General features: G+C 39.7%; 1 protein-coding gene across 1 annotated transcript; it reads left to right on the top strand.

Moving 5' to 3' along the window:
• The first annotated feature begins 245 nt into the window (after positions 1-245).
• Positions 246-17,840, top strand: kdm5ba (lysine demethylase 5Ba). The gene is made up of 27 exons (XM_083887507.1): positions 246-492; positions 4,913-4,990; positions 5,094-5,216; positions 5,390-5,560; positions 6,066-6,191; positions 6,528-6,621; positions 6,724-6,830; positions 6,931-7,089; positions 7,242-7,361; positions 8,314-8,472; positions 8,877-9,058; positions 9,147-9,309; positions 9,460-9,579; positions 9,781-9,975; positions 10,218-10,399; positions 11,297-11,421; positions 11,581-11,731; positions 12,053-12,173; positions 12,366-12,721; positions 13,875-14,013; positions 14,115-14,294; positions 14,381-14,539; positions 15,033-15,452; positions 15,596-15,686; positions 15,763-15,941; positions 16,030-16,293; positions 16,795-17,840. Exons 1-27 carry the CDS (start codon positions 340-342, stop codon positions 16,930-16,932), a joined length of 4,455 nt encoding a protein of 1,484 aa, XP_083743633.1. The 5' UTR covers positions 246-339; the 3' UTR covers positions 16,933-17,840.
• Positions 17,841-19,247: the final 1,407 nt, after the last annotated feature.

Here is a 19,247-nt window from a genome sequence, read left to right as displayed (position 1 = left end):
AGTCGGATTATTAAAACATAAACTACACACACTATTTTAATCATGTGAAATATTGGCTTGATGTGGGCATTTTGCGTGGGACGAGGCAACACGGAAGCTGAGCGCAAGAGCCTAGTATTTATAATATTTTGTGGGTGTCTACTTTTTGAGGCGGAGTAGTACGATCTCTGGCTGTCACCCTCTCGTCTCCCAACAACTAGATAATTCGTCTTTGAGTTCAAAGGAGTGGAGAGAGTGGGCATGAACTGAGAAACACAAAACCTCCAGCCAGGCACCACACATTTTCGGCGTCGTCGAAAAAAATACACGAAGCGACATTCACCCAACAAAGATGCAACGATGAGTCAGCCGCAGCTGAATGAGTTCATTCCTCCCCCGGAGTGCCCTGTTTTTGAGCCCAGCTGGGAGGAATTCGCCGACCCTTTTGCGTACATCAACAAAATACGACCCATTGCGGAGAAAACTGGCATCTGCAAGATCCGCCCGCCGCCAGTGAGTGTTCCCACATATTGACAGTTAAGCTGTCTTTTTTGTTGTTTCTGCTTCGTTTTCGTTCCGTGTGGAGAGTCTGCTGCCGTGGACCATTTAGCAGACAAAGTTGTGTGTGAATGTGTTTTTTTAGACAGGCTTCAACATGGCGGATTGCGGCTCTGAGTGGAATTGTCACCTAGCTGCTAGCCCGAGCCTCTGGAGTGTTTGTTGGGGTTGTTATAGTTGAGGAAGAGGAAGAAAAGTAAAAGAAACGGAGGAAATCAAGTTCTATTGATCCCAAACATTTAGACGTAACGCTGTTCGTAACGTTCATCTATAAAGCCACGGTTTCTATAAATAATCCGAACGCTGAAGTTTGCCTGTATGTAAATATAACTAACTGTACGTGGCTGTACACAGAGATGTACTTTATGGGTACAAAAAACTAGTGCATTGTTTGAGTTTTAGCAACAAGGGGTCGGTCTCATAACAAATTATTAAAATGTAAATTAAAATATAAAATATAGAATTATGAGTGAAATTCAATAAGATATTTTTTTAAAGACATACTCTTCATAGCTATACCAAGAATATGCATAAAATAGTGAGTGATATATAAGTATAAACACCGTAGCTGTACAAAAAAAAGAACCAATGCGATTGAGGAATTAAAAGTGTCATACAAGGACATGCACTTTATTTTAACACATTTTAACAAGGATACTTCGGGGAGGTTCATAAAACAATACAAACGTAATAATAAAACAATATATAGATTAAAAGACCACTGCACCACCATAGTTGTAATAAAATATTAGCGTGCAACATGAAATAATCCAATCAACAACAATGACTATCAGGGCATAATGGTTGTTTGCGCATAATGAAATGCTTCCTGGAGTTGGCACACGGAAATGGCTCAAAAAAATAATAACCACCAGTCTTTAAAAATATCAAGTTATTGTGGAGTTATGGTGTGAGTTTTCCAGTAGAATTGGAACGATGTTTAGCTAGTGCGAGGTGGAAGCCTCGTCATCGTGAATAAGGCCCGTTCAAAGCTGCAGTTGTCGGACATTAACGCCACCTACGTGCTCGGTGACCAACTGTTTATGGAGAGATGGAGTCGCTCCGACGCTGAGCTGAATGGACATACGCTTCTGTTTGTAGTTTTCAAAATGTTTGCTTCTTAAATGCGTTTGCTCATATTTTTCGCGTCGTTATCTTAACGTTATGGGAACAACTCTTGGAACATTTTATTTTTCTAATGAAGAAGGGGGAGCCCTGCTCTAATGCAAACCTCCATAACGTCACAGGAGTCCAAATCTGAGGTGTTACAGCACACAAAGAAGATGACATAATTACAGATTTCCACCCCGCGATCCCAAAGGTCACAGTTTAATATTGCATTGGCCTTATTCTCTTATACACTGTGTGAGAAGAGGGCGTTCAAGGGTGTGTCCAAGCTTGTACGCAAATCGGATGGAAACATTTTGATTAAATAATTATTATCATGATCATGACTGACATCCTAGATGATGGTAGATATCCTTTGTCACTCTAAATACGTCAAGATACAGGCTGGACATTGTTTTTGTTTCAGTATTGGATGAATGACATCTGTTGAAGAAATCAGGAAATAGAAAAAAAACAAACACATTTGCATGGTTCGTCAGGAAGGGCAGGGGTATGAGGGTCTGAGATGTCATCAAAAATGGTTGCAGGCAGGGTTAAGCCTAGTGACTGGTATAAATCCACTACAAAAATGTTGCTTTGACCCGTTTTCAACCCTGACATTAATCATGAACATTTTTTTTTTAAAGAAACCCTTATTTATTTTATTTTAATTTTTTTAATCTTATCATTCAGAAATGTATTGGTAGACAAGTTTGTGGCACTACCTGTTCACATACAATTAAACCTTTGATGACCACAATGATGGGTTTGTAAAAGCAATGTTATTTTTAGGTAGAGCTGAAAAAGCTGCAGGCTAACTAATTAAAGTGTATAAATGTGTTAATTGAAACTTGGCTGGTGTTTAAAATAGATAGAAAAAGACTGTTTGGTCTACCTTGTGTGCGCACCATTATCTACAGTCCTTTGTCATGCAAAATTAGTTTTTTACTGAACCTTCAAAGCAAAATTTGACTTGAGGCTTCTATGTAGGACAAACAAACCAATAAATGACCTCAAAACTGAATTCTTGAGAGAACCAAGGCAGGATAGTGTTGGACATACTTGGGGCTTGTGTGGCAAAAGCACATGCATATAACATCCTGTGTTTTTAAAGATAGGATCTGGCCTGGTAATCTCTGTTTCTTTGTTTTCTTTCTCTAAGTTTTTCTTCTATGTGAATGGTTTGAAAAGATAGTGTTTTAGAAAGTAAAAAGCCATTGCACCGCAACCTGTTTTTCATCAGTGACTTTTGGGTGCACTGTATGTGGTCAGTATTTCCTGCGGGGATTTTGCAAAGGTTACTGACAAACATCTGTAGTCTGTAGTGTGAATGTTCTACTACTAACATCGAGGAGAACATTATGGCTGTCCATGGTCTCACCAGTTAAGGGCAAGTCATGATGGAATAAACTTGTGCTTGTAATCGTTAATGTTGTTGTCAGTCTTGTGCTTGTGGAGTGGCCAGAAAACCCAGTGCAGATCTGCATGTTTTCAAAATGATTGTTTTCCCGTTGTCATCAGACATTTGTGGTCAAGGGTTTCGGCACTTTCAACTCGGCTTTGTCTACAGATGATTATATGATGTTAATTCAGCTACTCATAGTTTCAACCCAGGAAGTAAAAACAGCCTGTCCATTATATGCTGTTAGTCTAACAGTAACAAGATATTTCTGACTTAAACAAATGAACAGTTTGTCTTTGTGCTTTTCAAGTAATTTGATAAGTTATATTTGAATTGTAGCCAGCCTAATTTCTAGGCCCAGTTGGGTCAGATGATCACCAGATAACTTACATGATACTTAGCACATTCCCTTTTCATTGTAATGGAGTTTCTTGGGATGTTAGGTTTACCTATAAATGCACTAAGAAATGATGTTTCTCCAAAGTAACAGCTGTGAAATAAAATGCCAGGATATCAAAATCAAGTGTACAGTGCGAAATGTACTCAGACATGTTGCAGTGAAGAGTGAAGTTAAATCAACAACTACCGAGTTTAAGAAAAAAAAAAAAGCTTTCATCTGTGACAGAGTTCCTCTTTCAAGCTTAAAGCGTACACGCAGAGGCCAAAATATGTGCTATCAAGAGAACATGCAACAATGCTCTTGTGTGAGGAAAGTGGTTGTTAAACTCATGTTGCAAATGAGAGTTCTCTGTGATTCTGGCTATATAGCACTTAGGTCGTTTTGTGCAGCTGGTTTTATAATGAATTATATAGATTATTTCAATATGATCAGCCTCCTGTTGAACAAGATGACCAAGTTTGTATCAAACTCAAAGACACAATCTCACCAGTTGTTCTTTCCAGTTGTAAAATTTGTAAATTTCTCACTCATGGCAAAATAAGTGTGTTGTTATCTGGTGTTGCAGGAAGTTGTGTGGTCGTGCATGAGTTGTTTTGTTTTATCACAGTGTGCAATTGCATTAGTATCAGGCGTGTTGGTGTTTTCCATTTTCCAATCACACAGGTCCAGGAAGTTATTTGATGTTGTTGGAGGTAATCGTGCATTCATTTTAGTCATCAGTTATTAATATAGAACGTTTCCTACAACAGGTGTAGACTTGCTGTCCTTTAAAGAAATTTTTTTAAACATTGCAAAATGCGATTTTGATATTGCTGAGTGCAGTAACTATCACCCAGTTTATTTGATATGTACAAATGCATATTAGTTCACCTGAGAATCAACTTGTAGTGCTCGTGTGCTACATGTTTTGTTTGGTTCGGCCATTTTGTCAAATGCAAAATAGTCACTTTCATGTTTGAATGCACAAATACTTCCTGTTGGCTTTTACTTTAAGAAATGCACTGGTGGATGATCAGACAGGGTGTGCTGACAGGACTTGTTTTGTTGTTTAATCAAGTCCTCCTCCTGTTGTATTTTGTTTCAATTAGTTGAAAACAGTTAAATATGTGTTCATTGAATAGCATATGTTGAGACCAATACCACATGCATGTAATTTGCTTTTTTTTAATGTATTGTTCTAATTTAGGAGTTTAAAAAGTCTGAAGCTAATAGACTGTTGTTTTAGGGAACTAAATATGCCACTGAAGAGTCCTGAGTAAAAACCGTTTATTTCTGCTGTTTGAGTAACATTTGCTTTAAACTACAGTCACCACGACTTGCGTATTGAGATATTGTATATTAATGGCTCTTGGTTGTTGTCGTTTTTTACACAGGTACCATGTAGTACACTAGATATGCTGACATTTAAATGTGATCATCGAAGGTTCGTCTCATTTTACTTAACAAAAGTTATATCATTCTCTCAGGATTGGCAGCCACCATTTGCCTGTGATGTTGACAGACTGAAATTCACACCACGAATACAACGGCTTAATGAATTGGAGGTAATTGTTTACGTTTAACATACAAGTACAAACGTGTGTGTAAATGGTAAAACATCTAGTTAATTGCACAACTTGCCAATCTTTGTGTGATTCTGTTTTTTAGGCTCAGACCAGAGTGAAGCTCAACTTCTTAGATCAAATGGCAAAATTCTGGGAGCTCCAAGGATGCACTCTGAAAATTCCTCATGTGGAAAGAAAAATATTGGACCTTTACCAGCTGAATAAGGTAAACGAAAAGTCTACTTTCATAGGTTTGGGCCCAGGAAGAGTGCCTTTAACAGTTCACATAAGATTGATGTTTGTTTGATCATATACACGTGTCTGCTTTCTACACATTAATTGGAAATGGAATACACCATGAGAAATATTGTACAAATATTTATCTTTCTCTCTATTAAGCTGGTGAATGAAGAAGGAGGATTCGATGCAGTCTGCAGAGAGCGACGCTGGACAAGGATATCTGTTAAGATGGGCTTTGCTCCAGGCAAGGCAATTGGCTCTCATCTGCGAACACACTACGAGAGGATCCTGTACCCATATAACCTGTTCCAGACTGGAGCCAATCTGTCCGTACGTCACAAATGTTTTCTTTTCCCAGCAGAGCAGCAGTAGTTACACTCATTCACAGATGGCTGGGTATTTATAGGCATAATCCAATCCATTACAGTGTTTTTTTTTCAAGGTGTTCAGCTTATTATTATTATTATTATTATTAACTTGTATATACCCATCCATAATTTGGTCTTGAGAATATTATAGAATCAGCAGTGGGGCTGATGATGAGGTCAGATTCTGTTAAGATGGTGAGAGAACATTGTCAACACGCATTAGACATAATGTAGTCAAAATACCATGTCTAAACCAAAGGCTCTTTTATTAGGTTACATTCATGTATGATGATAATGTCATCCTCTCAAGGAGCAAGTTCCTTTAAAATGTGGTCCAGTCTGTACTGTTTGAGTGCACGTTTTGTCCATTTGGTTTAAGTTCAGTGGGGGGAAAAATTAGCTTCATTTGAATTTTAAACAGATATTCGAGCTTTGTTAATAGGATGTTTCCTGGTTTCTGACTCTAGAGGGCCACCTTGACCAATGACACTAAAGATAGGGAGTACACCCCTCATGACCTGCCGCAGCGCCAGTCTGTCCAGCCTCAGGAGACCTGCACCATCGCCCGCCGTGCCAAGCGAATGAAATCTGAAGTTAGTCCATCTTTTCATTTCACTGCACTGTGATATTGACACTCCTGTCATTTTAGGATCCATACATCTTTGCCACACATTCACCAAAGGTTTTCCACAGAGTAGTTGCACTGATGTTTGTGAGCTGTTTTGTGAGGCAGTAACATTCTGTGGTCACCATGAATGAAGACCAACTGACCTTAATTTAAACTGCAGCTGTGGCCTTTTTCACTTAAAGGGACAAGGGACACATTTCTCACATTAGTTCAAAGCTGCCTCATTGCTGACCCAGTTGTATAAAAAGATATTTAATTTCTGTATTTTTTTCTTTCCAACACCCACCTGTGATCCTGACAGAGAAGTTATTTTAAAACTGAACCAGGAGAAGTCTGTGAGAAACGTCCCAATCTCAGGAGGAGGATGGGAACATATGTTGCCAAACCAGAGCCTGGTAAGAACAAGGAAACCTGTTGCTGACTGGTATAGGAAGACAAAGAGAATGTTTTGGTTCAAATGAAGGAAAGATTTACATAGTGTCATCAATGTCTTTCAGTGAGAATGGCAGTCGCAAAGGTGAAACGGGAGCCCAATGAACATGATGGTGATCTAACAGAATATGAAGACACTGAATTGAATGCGATAAAATCTCCCCACAATAGAGTGAGTTTATTCTTTTGTGCTAAAACATATTATACACCACTCTGCTTTTAGTGATGACATGGAAAAAAAGAGTTCAGCTCCAGCTGTTTTCTGTCCTCAGGTGGACCAGTATATGTGCCAGGTGTGTAACAATGGGACTGCTGAGGACCGTCTACTGTTGTGTGATGGCTGTGACGACAGTTATCACACCTTCTGTCTGATTCCTCCCCTTCATGATATTCCCAAAGGCGACTGGAGATGCCCCAGGTGTCTGGCTCAGGTGAGCTGCAAACCCTTCACCCTGAGGGAGCGAAGACCCCACAGCCAAGCTCATAATTGGGAACAAGAGAATAAGCTTCTATCTGATATTCACAAATTTAGTATGAATGCTTGTTTGTTTTTAATTGGTATTCTGTGTTTTGTCTCTCGCAGGAATGTGGCAAACCTCCTGTCGCTTTTGGCTTTGAGCAGGCTGGCAGGAGCTACACCCTGCAAAGTTTTGGAGACATGGCCGACTCCTTCAAGTCTGATTATTTCAACATGCCAGTTCATGTGAGTTCACAACAGATGTTAATTGACGAATTTCCCTTTGGGAAACCACTAACTAAAGTAAATTTCGTCATCCACCCATATCTGTGTTGGTCCTTCAGTTTGATTCTGTGTCCATACATACCGACAACACATGCTCCCTATAGTACAACACTTTCCTGTCCAGTTGATGGCACACTCTTGTTTTGTCCAAAGAGACAACGAAGAAGATGAAAACCATGGAAACTTGCTTGAGGTTATGAGAGATATTCCACCGGTACCCGCACACGTACAACTCTGCATTTACAGAATACAAGGAAATACAAATGAGGGCCCTCATTAAATATGAATCTAACCACAGGCTTTTACATGCATAAGAAATGGAGTATGACATGGCCCTAACAGATGCTATTATAATTCTAGTTTTCTAATATTGTCATTATTTATCCTAATCTGTAAACACAAGGATGGCATCGCTAGCACAGTGTCACTGGCAACAAAAATGTTATTGAAATAGATTACAGCTATTAGACCTACATTTAATGAGCATGCAGAAAATACTCCAGTCTGTGGAATCATTCTATTTTTATAAAAAGGTTTTCTTAGACCAGACATAGATGCCGACTTTCAAAGGGAAACGATTCTTGACTCCCCATTTTGGTTTTATGACTTTGACTTCTTTGAGCAAAGGAATTCTTCAATAACACACTTCCAAGAGGAATCCATTTTTATCTTATCAGATGTTTGGGGTGGGTGCAGGGCAGGGAGATAACAAAAGCAAACCTTGTATGCTACAAATCAGAGAAAATGAAAGAAAAAAGTATCCAGCCTAATTCTTAAAAGAGCAAATGTTTCTATGTATTTGTCTCAACAATTCAAGCACACTTTGGACATGTGTAGCAGTTGGTGTAGAAATGCATAGAATGTCCTAGTCCATATGTTTTGGTGTTTAAATTTGCATTGTATGTGTTGCCAGATGGTTCCCACAGAGCTGGTGGAGAAGGAGTTCTGGCGTTTAGTCAGCACAATTGAGGAGGATGTCACTGTAGAGTACGGAGCAGACATTGCCTCCAAGGAGTTTGGGAGTGGTTTCCCTGTGAAGAACGGCCATTTTGAGCTCCCTCCTGAGGATGAGGTACAAAATGTCTGCTGTTGTGGTGATTTGTTGTTATGGTTGTTTCACACTCGGTTAATTATTCAACATAAATGCTAACATGTGTTGCTCTAATACCATATATATGTAATATATATCACTATATATAAAGTCATTATATTTTTAATATATTATATTAAAAATATAGTGACTTCACAGCAGATAATGTTGTCTTAAACAGTCCCATCCTCAATTCCTTCCTACATTCATTAAAAACTGAAATTCACTACAAAAGCTTCCAAAAGCAGTGTGGGTTTTTAATTGGGAAATGAGCAACATGAGAAACACTTTTTGTTATTCATTTGGTTTGTTTTCGGTGTACTGTGTTGAGGTGGTTTATGACTGAGTGGTTAATTGGAGTGTTGCTTCCTGTCTCTGACCTGCAGCATTACCTGAGCAGCGGCTGGAACCTGAACAACATGCCTGTGCTTGATGCTTCGGTGCTTACGCACATTACAGCAGACATCTGTGGGATGAAGTTACCCTGGCTGTATGTGGGAATGTGTTTCTCCTCCTTCTGCTGGCACATTGAGGACCACTGGAGCTACTCCATAAACTACCTGCACTGGTAAAGAGCCCTCACCAAACTCTAATATATTACAGTTTAAATGATTTAGTCCATTACAATTCAATAATGGCAACAAGCTTATGTTTAGGGGAGAGCCAAAGACATGGTATGGAGCTCCTGGTTCTGCTGCAGGGCACCTGGAGTCTGTCATGAAGAAACTGGCTCCTGAGCTGTTTGAGTCCCAGCCAGACCTCCTTCACCAGTTGGTTACCATCATGAATCCCAATACACTGATGAACAACGGAGTCCCGGTAACAACAAAACATATTTTCTTATCAATTTGAGTACAGAATTTATTAATTACAGAAAAATATAATCTCTGTGCCATAAATCAAACCAAATTACCTTTTTAAAAAACATTTGTGAACAATTTCTTATTCTTTTTCTCTTTTCTCGACTAGATCTATCGCACCAACCAGTGTGCAGGAGAGTTTGTCATCACTTTTCCCAGAGCTTACCACAGTGGATTCAACCAGGGCTTCAATTTTGCAGAAGCTGTGAACTTCACTACAATGGACTGGGTATGATATCATTTCTACTGTTATCGGTTAAACATTTGAACCATCTAGGAAATGTGTTCTTGGTAAATATTTAGTGTTCGATTTAATCTCTCTCCTTTTTAAGTTTCAGGAATAATGCGTTTGTTCTAATTTAATAGAAACACTACAATTGTTAGCTTCATGTGACTATAAAATAACAATGACCTCATGTTTTCTCTGCAGATGCCCATTGGCCGCAACTGTGTGACACACTATCGCCAGCTGAACAGGTACTGTGTGTTTTCACATGACGAGATGACTTGTAACATGGCCTCAAAAGCAGACACGATGGATGTTGACCTAGCATCAGCGGTGCAGAAGGACATGACCGTCATGGTCCAAGAAGAGGAAGATCTAAGACAGAAGATTAAAAAACTGGTGAGCTTTTTAATAGGCCTGTCTGTTTTTATTAATTCACATAAAATAGTAAAATTATGAGAAATGTAGTCTCTATTGAGCAAAGCTGAACTCATTTAAACAAAACTCGGCTTCATTATATCGTGCCAAAGCTGGTTTACCTTTTAAGAAAGGAGTGTTATAGTGTAGTGTGTATATATATATAGTATAGTAGTCTATTGTCTGCACTGCACCTCCTAATGATTGTCAATTCATGTCCCCAGGGTGTGATGCAATCGAGGCAAGTTGATTATGAGAACCTCCCAGATGAGCAGCGGCAGTGCAGCAAGTGTTGGACCACCTGCTACCTGTCTGGCATCACCTGCGCATGTAGTCCTGGCAAGACGGTTTGTCTGTACCACACTCAGAACCTCTGCTCGTGTCCTCAGACCAGCCTTGAGCTCAAGTGAGTCTTCAGTAAACGCATCCACTAAAAATGCATCTTTGTATCTTTTTACTCATGCTATTATGCCTGCAATCATGAATTAAGATGCCCCTTTAGGGGCCTGAAGTGCTGCTTGTATAAAGTTTTACTGAATGACATCCTTAAATCAGTCCATATCTTCATACCGCTGAGCTGGTGACAAAATAATACTCTTTAAATCTGAACGTCATTGTCTTTTTAAGACATTAAATGACTGGAATCAATGTATATTATGCAAGTAATCACTGCTCTTACAACATAGTTTTCAGCAACATTCAAATGTCCAGACAGTGTTTGTAAAATCAGCTTGTTAAAGGAACAATAAAGCTGCTCTCATGAAAATACACAAAGGCTGTCATGCACAATACTGTGCAAATGTCTGAAGACACCACCAGTTTTGTTGTCTGTCATTCTGTGATCATTGCTTATATACAAAACCATCTTTCAGTCACATCATTACAGTCAACATGACAAACTGTCAATAAGTTAAACTCGTACATGTCTTTGTGATGCTCAAGTATGTCTTGAACAAACCTAGTAGGACAGACACCGTTTTTTCAAATCACATTAATTAGGGATTAAGAGAGCCAGGGTCGAGTTAATGTTCAAGTGTAATGTTTGCTTAAACTAATGTTATTTTAAAACTGCATGCATGTTTCCTGTATTTTCTGGATGTGTTCCAATTAAGTAATCAAGAAATAATAATTCTACATGGTCATTATAACATTGCTAAAAACAAATGTAATGACCAACATAGTACTATATGTTTCATTCAAGGTACATTTAGAACCAAGTGTATTTTACATATTTCTGTTGAACCTAAGCAAATGACACGGCAATAACAGTCCACTCATTGTCTTGCTTCATCTTTTCCTGTAGCTTCAAGTTTACACTGGAGGAGTTGCACAGCCTAATGTCGTCAGTGACGCTGCGCGCAGAATCATATAAAGAGTGGCTATGTACTGTTAAGGAAATTCTGGAGAAGAATGGAAGCAAGAAAAGAGGTAAACACAAATGTCTATACTAAAAAAACAATGATGCCAAATATGCCCTGAGCTTTATTTAAACGTGCTACTCTCATTTGCTTGTATTTGTGTTGCATCACCATGTCTTTTTAAGTAAATGTGTTTCCTGAAAACTTAAAATAATTATTTTCTATTCAGGTTTGGAAGAGCTTCACAGTTTGGTGGAGCAGGCAGAAACAAAGGTCTTCCCAACCACCAGCCTCGTGGATCAGCTCTGCACAGTCACCACAGAGGCTGATAAAGTTGCTGTGATGGCACAACAGCTCCTGAATGGGAAGAGACAGACGAGGTACTGCAGAAACAAGAATAAGCTTATGCTTTAGCTTTAGCTTGTTTGGTTGCTACATAGATCACAACACACATGCATATAATAATCAGCCAAGTTCATTGTGTTTCACATCCAATATTAATTGATGATAAATCAGTTATGCAATCTTAATGTTTCCTCTATAGTCTTTCTTTTCTACAAATGGCAGCTTTCTACTGTACTTTGATGTGGCCTCACTAATATTTTCATGGTGCCAACATCACATCATCATTATAACTGCTGTTTTTTCATTGTGACTTTTGTCCTTAATCGGTCTGTAATGCAGTCTTCTTCTCTGTGTAGGTATCGATCTGGAGGAGGAAAGTCTCAAAACCAGAACGAATTGACTGTGGAGGAGCTGAGGTCTTTTGTTCAACAGTTAGACAGCCTGCCATGCACTATCCGACAAGCCCCTTTACTGAAGGTTAGTTAACTTCTGTTGGACAAGTTATTGATTGTTTTTGACTTATTCAAATTGGTCAAATGTTGAGATTTTATATGGTTTTAAAACTTTAAACATATGTGATATATGTGAATAAATGTGATTGGTTTTTGAAGATGCGTGATCCAGTTATTCAGATGTTGCTAATGACTTTGTGTTTAATGTAACCTCCAGGACCTGTTGATGCGGGTGGATGACTTCCAGCAGAGGAGTGACCGTCTTCTCTCTGATGAGTCCCCCAGTCCAGTGGAGCTGCAGAACCTGCTGGATGTGAGTCTGGGCCTGGACGTGGAGCTGCCACAGCTACCCCTGCTGAGGGAGAGACTGGAGCAGGCTCGTTGGCTGGAGGCTGTGCAGCAAGCCAGCAGCTGGCCCGACAGCCTCTGTCTGGACACCATGAGGAGGCTGATAGACCAGGGTGTGGGTCTGGCTCCTCACAGTTCTGTGGAAAGGGCCATGGCTCGTCTGCAGGAGCTGCTGACAGTGTCTGAGCAGTGGGAGGAAAAGGTGCTCGGCCTTATCGAGGCCAGGTGAGGACACAAAGCTGCACTGGACCTGAAGTATTTTCTTCAGTTTCCATAGTTTAGCTTTTGTTTGTGCTTTTTTTTCTTTTATACATGGGAATCAATATTGTTTAAGTGAATTCAATTACTAATATGTCAACCTAATGTCATCTTAAGTTAAAGAATCAACTGAAACCAGTGACAAAAGTTACAGCATAAGTATTGATTACATATACTCCACCTACAGTGTGCGAAATACCCAATCTTTAGGAAAATAAACATGCTTTCCCATTACACTGCAACATGTTTAGACCCCCCTCAAATTTTGCATTAGAGGCTTTCAGGGGCTCTTGAATGTTATTCAGGGGGTCTAACCCGCCCAGACCCCGCTGTATTTCGCACAGTGTCCACCTACTCCTTATCGACCCTTGAGTTTGAAATCCTGAAAAGCTGAAATCTCTAGTGCAGTAACCTTAACATACAGTCAAGGCGGTATTCCAAAACTGAAAGCTGCGGTCAGTGATGTTGTCATTTAGTTAACTTCCTGTCTGTTGGTGCTGTGGGATCCCTCTTCCTGCTCCCTATGTCAACTCATGAGCACATCATGTTTGCCAATGGAGGGGCAGTTATTCACCAACAGCCGAACCTCTTGAGCAGAAGATCCCACCTCTTTGAGGAACTCTGGCTCCTGATTGGATAAAGCTTGTTGGGCTCCTCCTCAATTTACTGTCAGACCCCTGAGACTGTCGATCAGTGATAGCTGTTGCAAAATAGAGCTTTCGAACAGGATTTTACTGACAGCAGTTTAAATATGTATATGCACACTCTTCTTTAAATGGCAATATCAGATGTGAACTGAAAAAATAAAAGCAGCTTCAACTCCAGACAGTTTAGAGCTGGATCATGGAGTATAAACAGGATAATGGTGTTGTGACAGTTCTTATCCCACTAATGGCTCCACAGATATTATGAACTATAAAACACCAGACTCTGCTGGATCAGGCACTTGAGACAATCTAATATTTGATGTTTGTACAGAACTCTGCTCTCAGTAAAATATGACATTCTGTTGGTATTGTTGCCTGTCCTGTACATTTTACTGATAATATAAAGTAGGATTGTTTTCCCCTATATGTATGAATTGATGCTGTACTGAACTAAAATGATTGTCACTTCACAGGCCATATCACGGCTTAGAAACACTTGATGCAGCACTACAAGAAGTAGAAAACATCCCTGCTTATCTGCCCAACTGTCTCCAGCTGAAAGATGTTGTAACCAAGGCCAAGAAGTGGCTCCATGAAGCTGAAGCACTGCAGGTAAAGGTTATGAGTTTGAGTTATAGCATTTGATCCCAGCATTTAACACTTCACCAGGTGGTGGTGTGTGGATAAGTAATCTTGTGTGACCATATTTGTAGCTCGGAGGACGTATACCTGTGTTGGACAGTCTCTCTGAGCTGGTTCTCAGAGCAGAGGGCATTCCAGTGAGGCTGGACCCACTGAGTCGTTTAGAGGCCCTCATCAGTGATGTTCAGGCCTGGAAGGAGAGCGCAGCAAAGACATTCCTACTGAAAAACTCCACTTTCTCTCTCCTGGAGGTAAACAGAGATTTCTTTGTGACTCTTTTTAAAGATTTTCTCTATGATATGATTAACAAAGAACTTGTTTCCTTTCACATTTTTAGGTGCTTTGCCCAAGATGTGATGTAGGCAGCGGGCATCAGAGGTCGAGATCTAAAAAAGCAAAAGAAGCTCCACAGATCATTAAAAAACCTTCATTAAAACTGGAGTCTCTGTGTGACGTTGAGAGAGTGCTCTCTGAGAGCAAGGACACTGCTTCTGCTGTGAGTGTTGATCTAATATTGTCAAAACTGAAAAAGAAAGTGCCTTTTCTTTAACTGAGGATGGCCTTAGCTACAATGTTTATTTAAATTTGAGATGCTGGCCTGTTTTGGTAAATATTTAAAAGCTGTGTTTGACTGTCACATGTTTCTACTTTAATATTCAAATTAAGATTAATCTCATGTTTGTATAGAATTAATGTCTCTCTTTTGGCAGAAATACTGTTCATTATTATGTTTTAACTTCATTTTAACTGTGTAATCAGCTGAAAATGGCGTTATGCGTTTCTTGTTAGCTGAAGGTCACTGTATATTCTCCTTCATGTTTGGAATGGGAGCAGTAATTAAGGTTAAAAGTTATTAAATTGACTACAATGTACAGCATTATTACACGCACTCAACCTTTTTCATTTTTTCAGTAACTCAAGGAACATCAATTTATCTGTCTGTGGGTTATTTTTAATTTAAATTACTTTTTTTTTGTCTCTCCTCACAGATGACCACTCTGGCTGAAGTCCACCAGAGGGAGATGGAGATGTTGTTAGCTCTTAGGGCTTCAAATGAGTCCAGGCTTCTTCCTGCTGAAAACTGTAGCACACTTAGCGTTTGTGTTTGCCAAAAGGCCCCTTCAGATGCCATGGTGCAGTGTGAGCTTTGTCGAGAGGTTTTCCACTGTGGCTGCATGGAAGCAGCCTCAGACCTGGAGTACGGCCAAGCCTGGCTTTGTCCTCTTTGTCAGCGGTCGAGAAAACCTCCTCTAGACAAGGTCCTGCCACTGCTCGCTTCACTGCAGAGGATTCGGGTTCGACTTCCAGAAGGAGATGCGCTGCGCTTTCTTATCGAGAGGACAGTGCGGTGGCAGCACAGAGTACAGCAGGCCTGCACAGATGGAGTTCTGGAGAAAGTGTCAAAGACGGTCAGTGAGAAGTCGCGTTGTAAAAATATTTGAACAGATACACCTCGACTGTTGTTTTGTCTGTATGCTTCACTTGGCTCGTTTTCTTACTCGGTGACATTACTGGAATGACATTGTAGACTGATTGTTCTTTGTTGTTTCAGGTGAGAACTGTTCCCAGAATATCATCACACCTGACTCAGGAAATAAATGGTTCATCTTTTTATATCAAGCATCCGTCTGTTCCTCTCCAGGGTCAGTGTTTAAGCTTTTATTCAGTCAACATTGTCCTTTTTTATTTTACCCTCTGAACTTATTTTGATTGTCACAGGACTTGGTTCTGAGCTGGATGAGCTGATGGTAGAGGGATTCCTGCTGCAGGTCACTCTGCCTGAGACTGAGCAGCTGTACAGATACCTGCTGTACAAACTGGCCCCCCTGCCCACACAGAGCTCACCCACTGGGAACCACACAGAACAATCTCGGAGAGGGAGCCCCCATCACAACAAGGTAATGGCAAGTTGCAGCAAAGATTAGCACCTGTGCAGCATTTCCTCAGTCCCACTATTTTCATTTTAATTATCATGTCTCACCACAGAATGGAGACCCCAGTCTCAAAAAAGAGTCGCCGAACGGGCCCAGCAAAAGGACCAAGCGACGTAAGGAAAGCTCCGACTCCCAGCACAGTGAGAAGGCCAAGAAGTGCCGTAAAAAGAAGTGCAAGAAAAGCAAAGAGAGAAGTGAAGAGACCAAGAGGACGAGTTCTCCGACGCACACAGGGTCTGACCCTTCTCAGTCAGACTCCGAGGAGGACTACTCGCTGTGTGCTGCACCATGGTGCCGAGAGCCAGAGGGTGACGAGGTTCGTTTTTTATCATTTTATTATTATGTACTTTCTTCAACATGATCTGAATGTTAACTGACTGTTGTGTTTGCAAATTAAAGCTTCAGTTAATGATGTTTGTTGCTCCCTTGATTATTGACCTTGATTCTGAGTAATTACCAAAACACTGCGGGTGCCTCTCCATGGCATATGCCTAGTTGCTCTTGTTGAAATGCTCTTTTCAACCTGTTACAACCGTATTGCTTTACTAGAGCTATGTTGCTGTTGTATGTCCTCTTTGCCTCCTTGTCTTGGCATAAAATAAATCACTTATCTGTGTGTGGAGTGGTAATATTGCCTGGCAACACAAGATGTCTTAACACTGTAATAATCAGAGTCTTCTGAATCTTAATAAGCATTGTGAACTCATCTTACAATGGCTTCAATGTTAAATTATGCACTGCTGCTTTACGCAAATAAGTAATACTATGAGTGAACTAAAAGAAATTTTAAACAAAAACAAAATGTCCTGCTTTTCAGGTAAACTGGGTCCAGTGTGACGGCAGCTGCAACCAGTGGTTCCACCAGGTCTGCGTGGGACTGTCTGCAGAGCGGGCAGAGAGTGAAGACTATGTTTGCATTAGCTGCACACAGCCAGACTACAAACGAGGAGAATGAAGACCAAAACGTGACTTTGAAGGATCAGCAGTTTTGTTGCCGCAGCACTTAAGTGCACACCTGAACTCTGTGTGCCCTGTGGCCCCCACCCGCCACCCCCTACACCACCAGTTATTGTCTGACTTGCCCTTAGTGAACATGGTGCTATTTACTTTTACCAGAATTACAAAAAGACTTCCGTCACTGTTTTCGTCTCGTGGCTGGTTTTTCAGCTAACCAACTAACCCTTTCTGAAACTTTCCAAGACTTGATGCAGATGTACACAATGGCAAAAATGTTTGAAGAACCAGGGATATTTTTCAACCAAAAACGTCAATTTGACATCACATTTTAAAACATTTTTGTTTTTTACATGCATCTAAACAATGTGAAACTTTTCTCTTGTAGAGTAAATATTATTTATCTAAGCAATAACTGAACTGATTAATGGAAGTTCAGTTTTCACCTGAGCTACATTTGTCCTTAGATGTTCTTTGATAGGATGCCTTTTTGAAGCTTAAATCCTGAAGAATTCACTTTATGAAACGATATTAGACTCGGTTCAGTTCAAAGTTGTCAACAAATCTAATCGGAAACAAGTCAGGTGATGACTGAATGTCTGAGCTTGCACACGTTTGCACCTGAATTTTGCCCATATCCCTTAAAAGTTAACTGTAATATGAAGTCAGGTTTTCCCTTTTGCGCTGTCTGCAGAGGTAAGTAAGATGAGCACTGGATCTGTAATTCATGGTGCTGGCTGAGACTTGATGTTCACGGAGAAAGAATGAACTGTCCGACATCAAAGGAATGTACATTTTGTTTTTGGGTGGATTTTCCCTTTATATGGTTTAGGATGAAATATCGTGTTGGACTTAGATTTAACACAGATTGTGTGATTGCATTGCCACGGGTATATGACCTTTTTCTGCTCCTTTGGTCAAATAATATAATTCCTATGTTGCAGTTTGCATTATAAAATAAAAAATGTTTGTTCCCATATGCCTGGACTCATTGACCCTTTGTGCTGAACACTATACAGGTGATATTAATGGCTCAGCTGACTTTTAAATCAGCTGTCAAGAAACATTTAAAACTTTTCAGACCATGAAGGGCATGCTGGCAAAGGTCTGGGGGGACCCAAAAGATAGAAGGTCAACATAAAGTGCCTAAAGGTTGAGTGTGTAGAAGATTAAAATATTTTTTCAGCTTTTTATCTGGGAGGGACAGGTCAAAGGCAGGGATGCCCATGATGGGCCATTGATTTAATTCACATATTAAATATAAAGATTAAATAAAAAAATGTTTCAAATAAAATATCCATACTCTTTACATTCTGGAAACTGTTGACATGTGCCTTCTTTTTAAACTTTTTCTAGTCTTATTGCTAATATCTTCCTATAGTGTACTTTATTTGAAATGCATGTTTTTATTATTATCTTTACTGTCTTTTCTGCTGTGATTTTGCATTTGTTAGGTATACTGTATATCCACTGCTTGACCAGTACACATTTATTGATTTATTACAGTTATTTTGAGGCTTTATATCCTCATTATGCAGGTTACAGTTTTCGATGGAACACCACTGGTGTTACACCAGGTCTTTTTATTCTTCTTTGGCACGTTGTTAGAATTATACACTTTTAAAGATTTTGGCACATACTTTTAAACAAGACATCATTTTATTGGTGGTAAACATTGGTACTTGAGTAATTATCTTAAAGTACTTTTACTTGAATAATTGTTATAGTTCTTTAGTTTCTTAAATAAAAAGCAATATATCATGATGACATCCGAGTAACATTTAATATTTAATTCAGTTACTTAACCCTAGAACACCATTGCCGGGTGGTTTACTCCCGAGCAAATACATTTATGTGATTTTCATGGAAACCAAGTTTTCCTCTTCATTACTTTTTTTTATTATTATTTTTGTTCCCAAATTCCTAATTTTCCAGTAATTTTGGAGCATGTTTATATGGTCCCCTCGTGATGCTTTTCTTTCATTTTGTTTGACATGACACAGTTTAAAATAAAAGAGCACTACTCAAATTTGTCATGTATTGTCATGTTTTGATATATTTTGATGACAAGTACTTATTGGGTGTATTTATTATCTCGGGTAAAAAATCACCCGGCGTTAGTGATGGTGTTTTGAATTTGAGCGATGGTGTTCTAGAGTTGAAAAGAAGCTAAAATACACTTTAAGTGAAGCAACAACAAAAGGTGGGGGGAGAGTAGTCTGAATTGGGTTCTGATGCCGTGCACCAACTCATACATCGCACTCAGTTGCCAGCCGCGAGCAGTTCCAATCCAGTGAGCACCACATCCGCCGGGTG

This window comes from Microchirus variegatus, assembly GCF_963457635.1.
Source record: "Microchirus variegatus genome assembly, chromosome: 4".
NCBI classification, from domain to species: Eukaryota; Metazoa; Chordata; class Actinopteri; order Pleuronectiformes; family Soleidae; genus Microchirus; species Microchirus variegatus.
The sequence above is the reverse complement of the archived record's forward strand: the minus strand, read 5'-3'. Positions and strand labels throughout refer to the sequence as shown.

Bases quoted from the DNA above. Each gene is read 5' to 3' on its own strand.
- kdm5ba (XM_083887507.1), top strand. From the start codon at position 340: ATGAGTCAGCCGCAGCTGAATGAGTTCATTCCTCCCCCGGAGTGCCCT. The intron at 11,732-12,052 runs GTACTGCAGAAA...TTCTCTGTGTAG, and splicing joins AATGGGAAGAGACAGACGAG to GTATCGATCTGGAGGAGGAA. The intron at 12,722-13,874 runs GTGAGGACACAA...GTCACTTCACAG, and splicing joins CTCGGCCTTATCGAGGCCAG to GCCATATCACGGCTTAGAAA.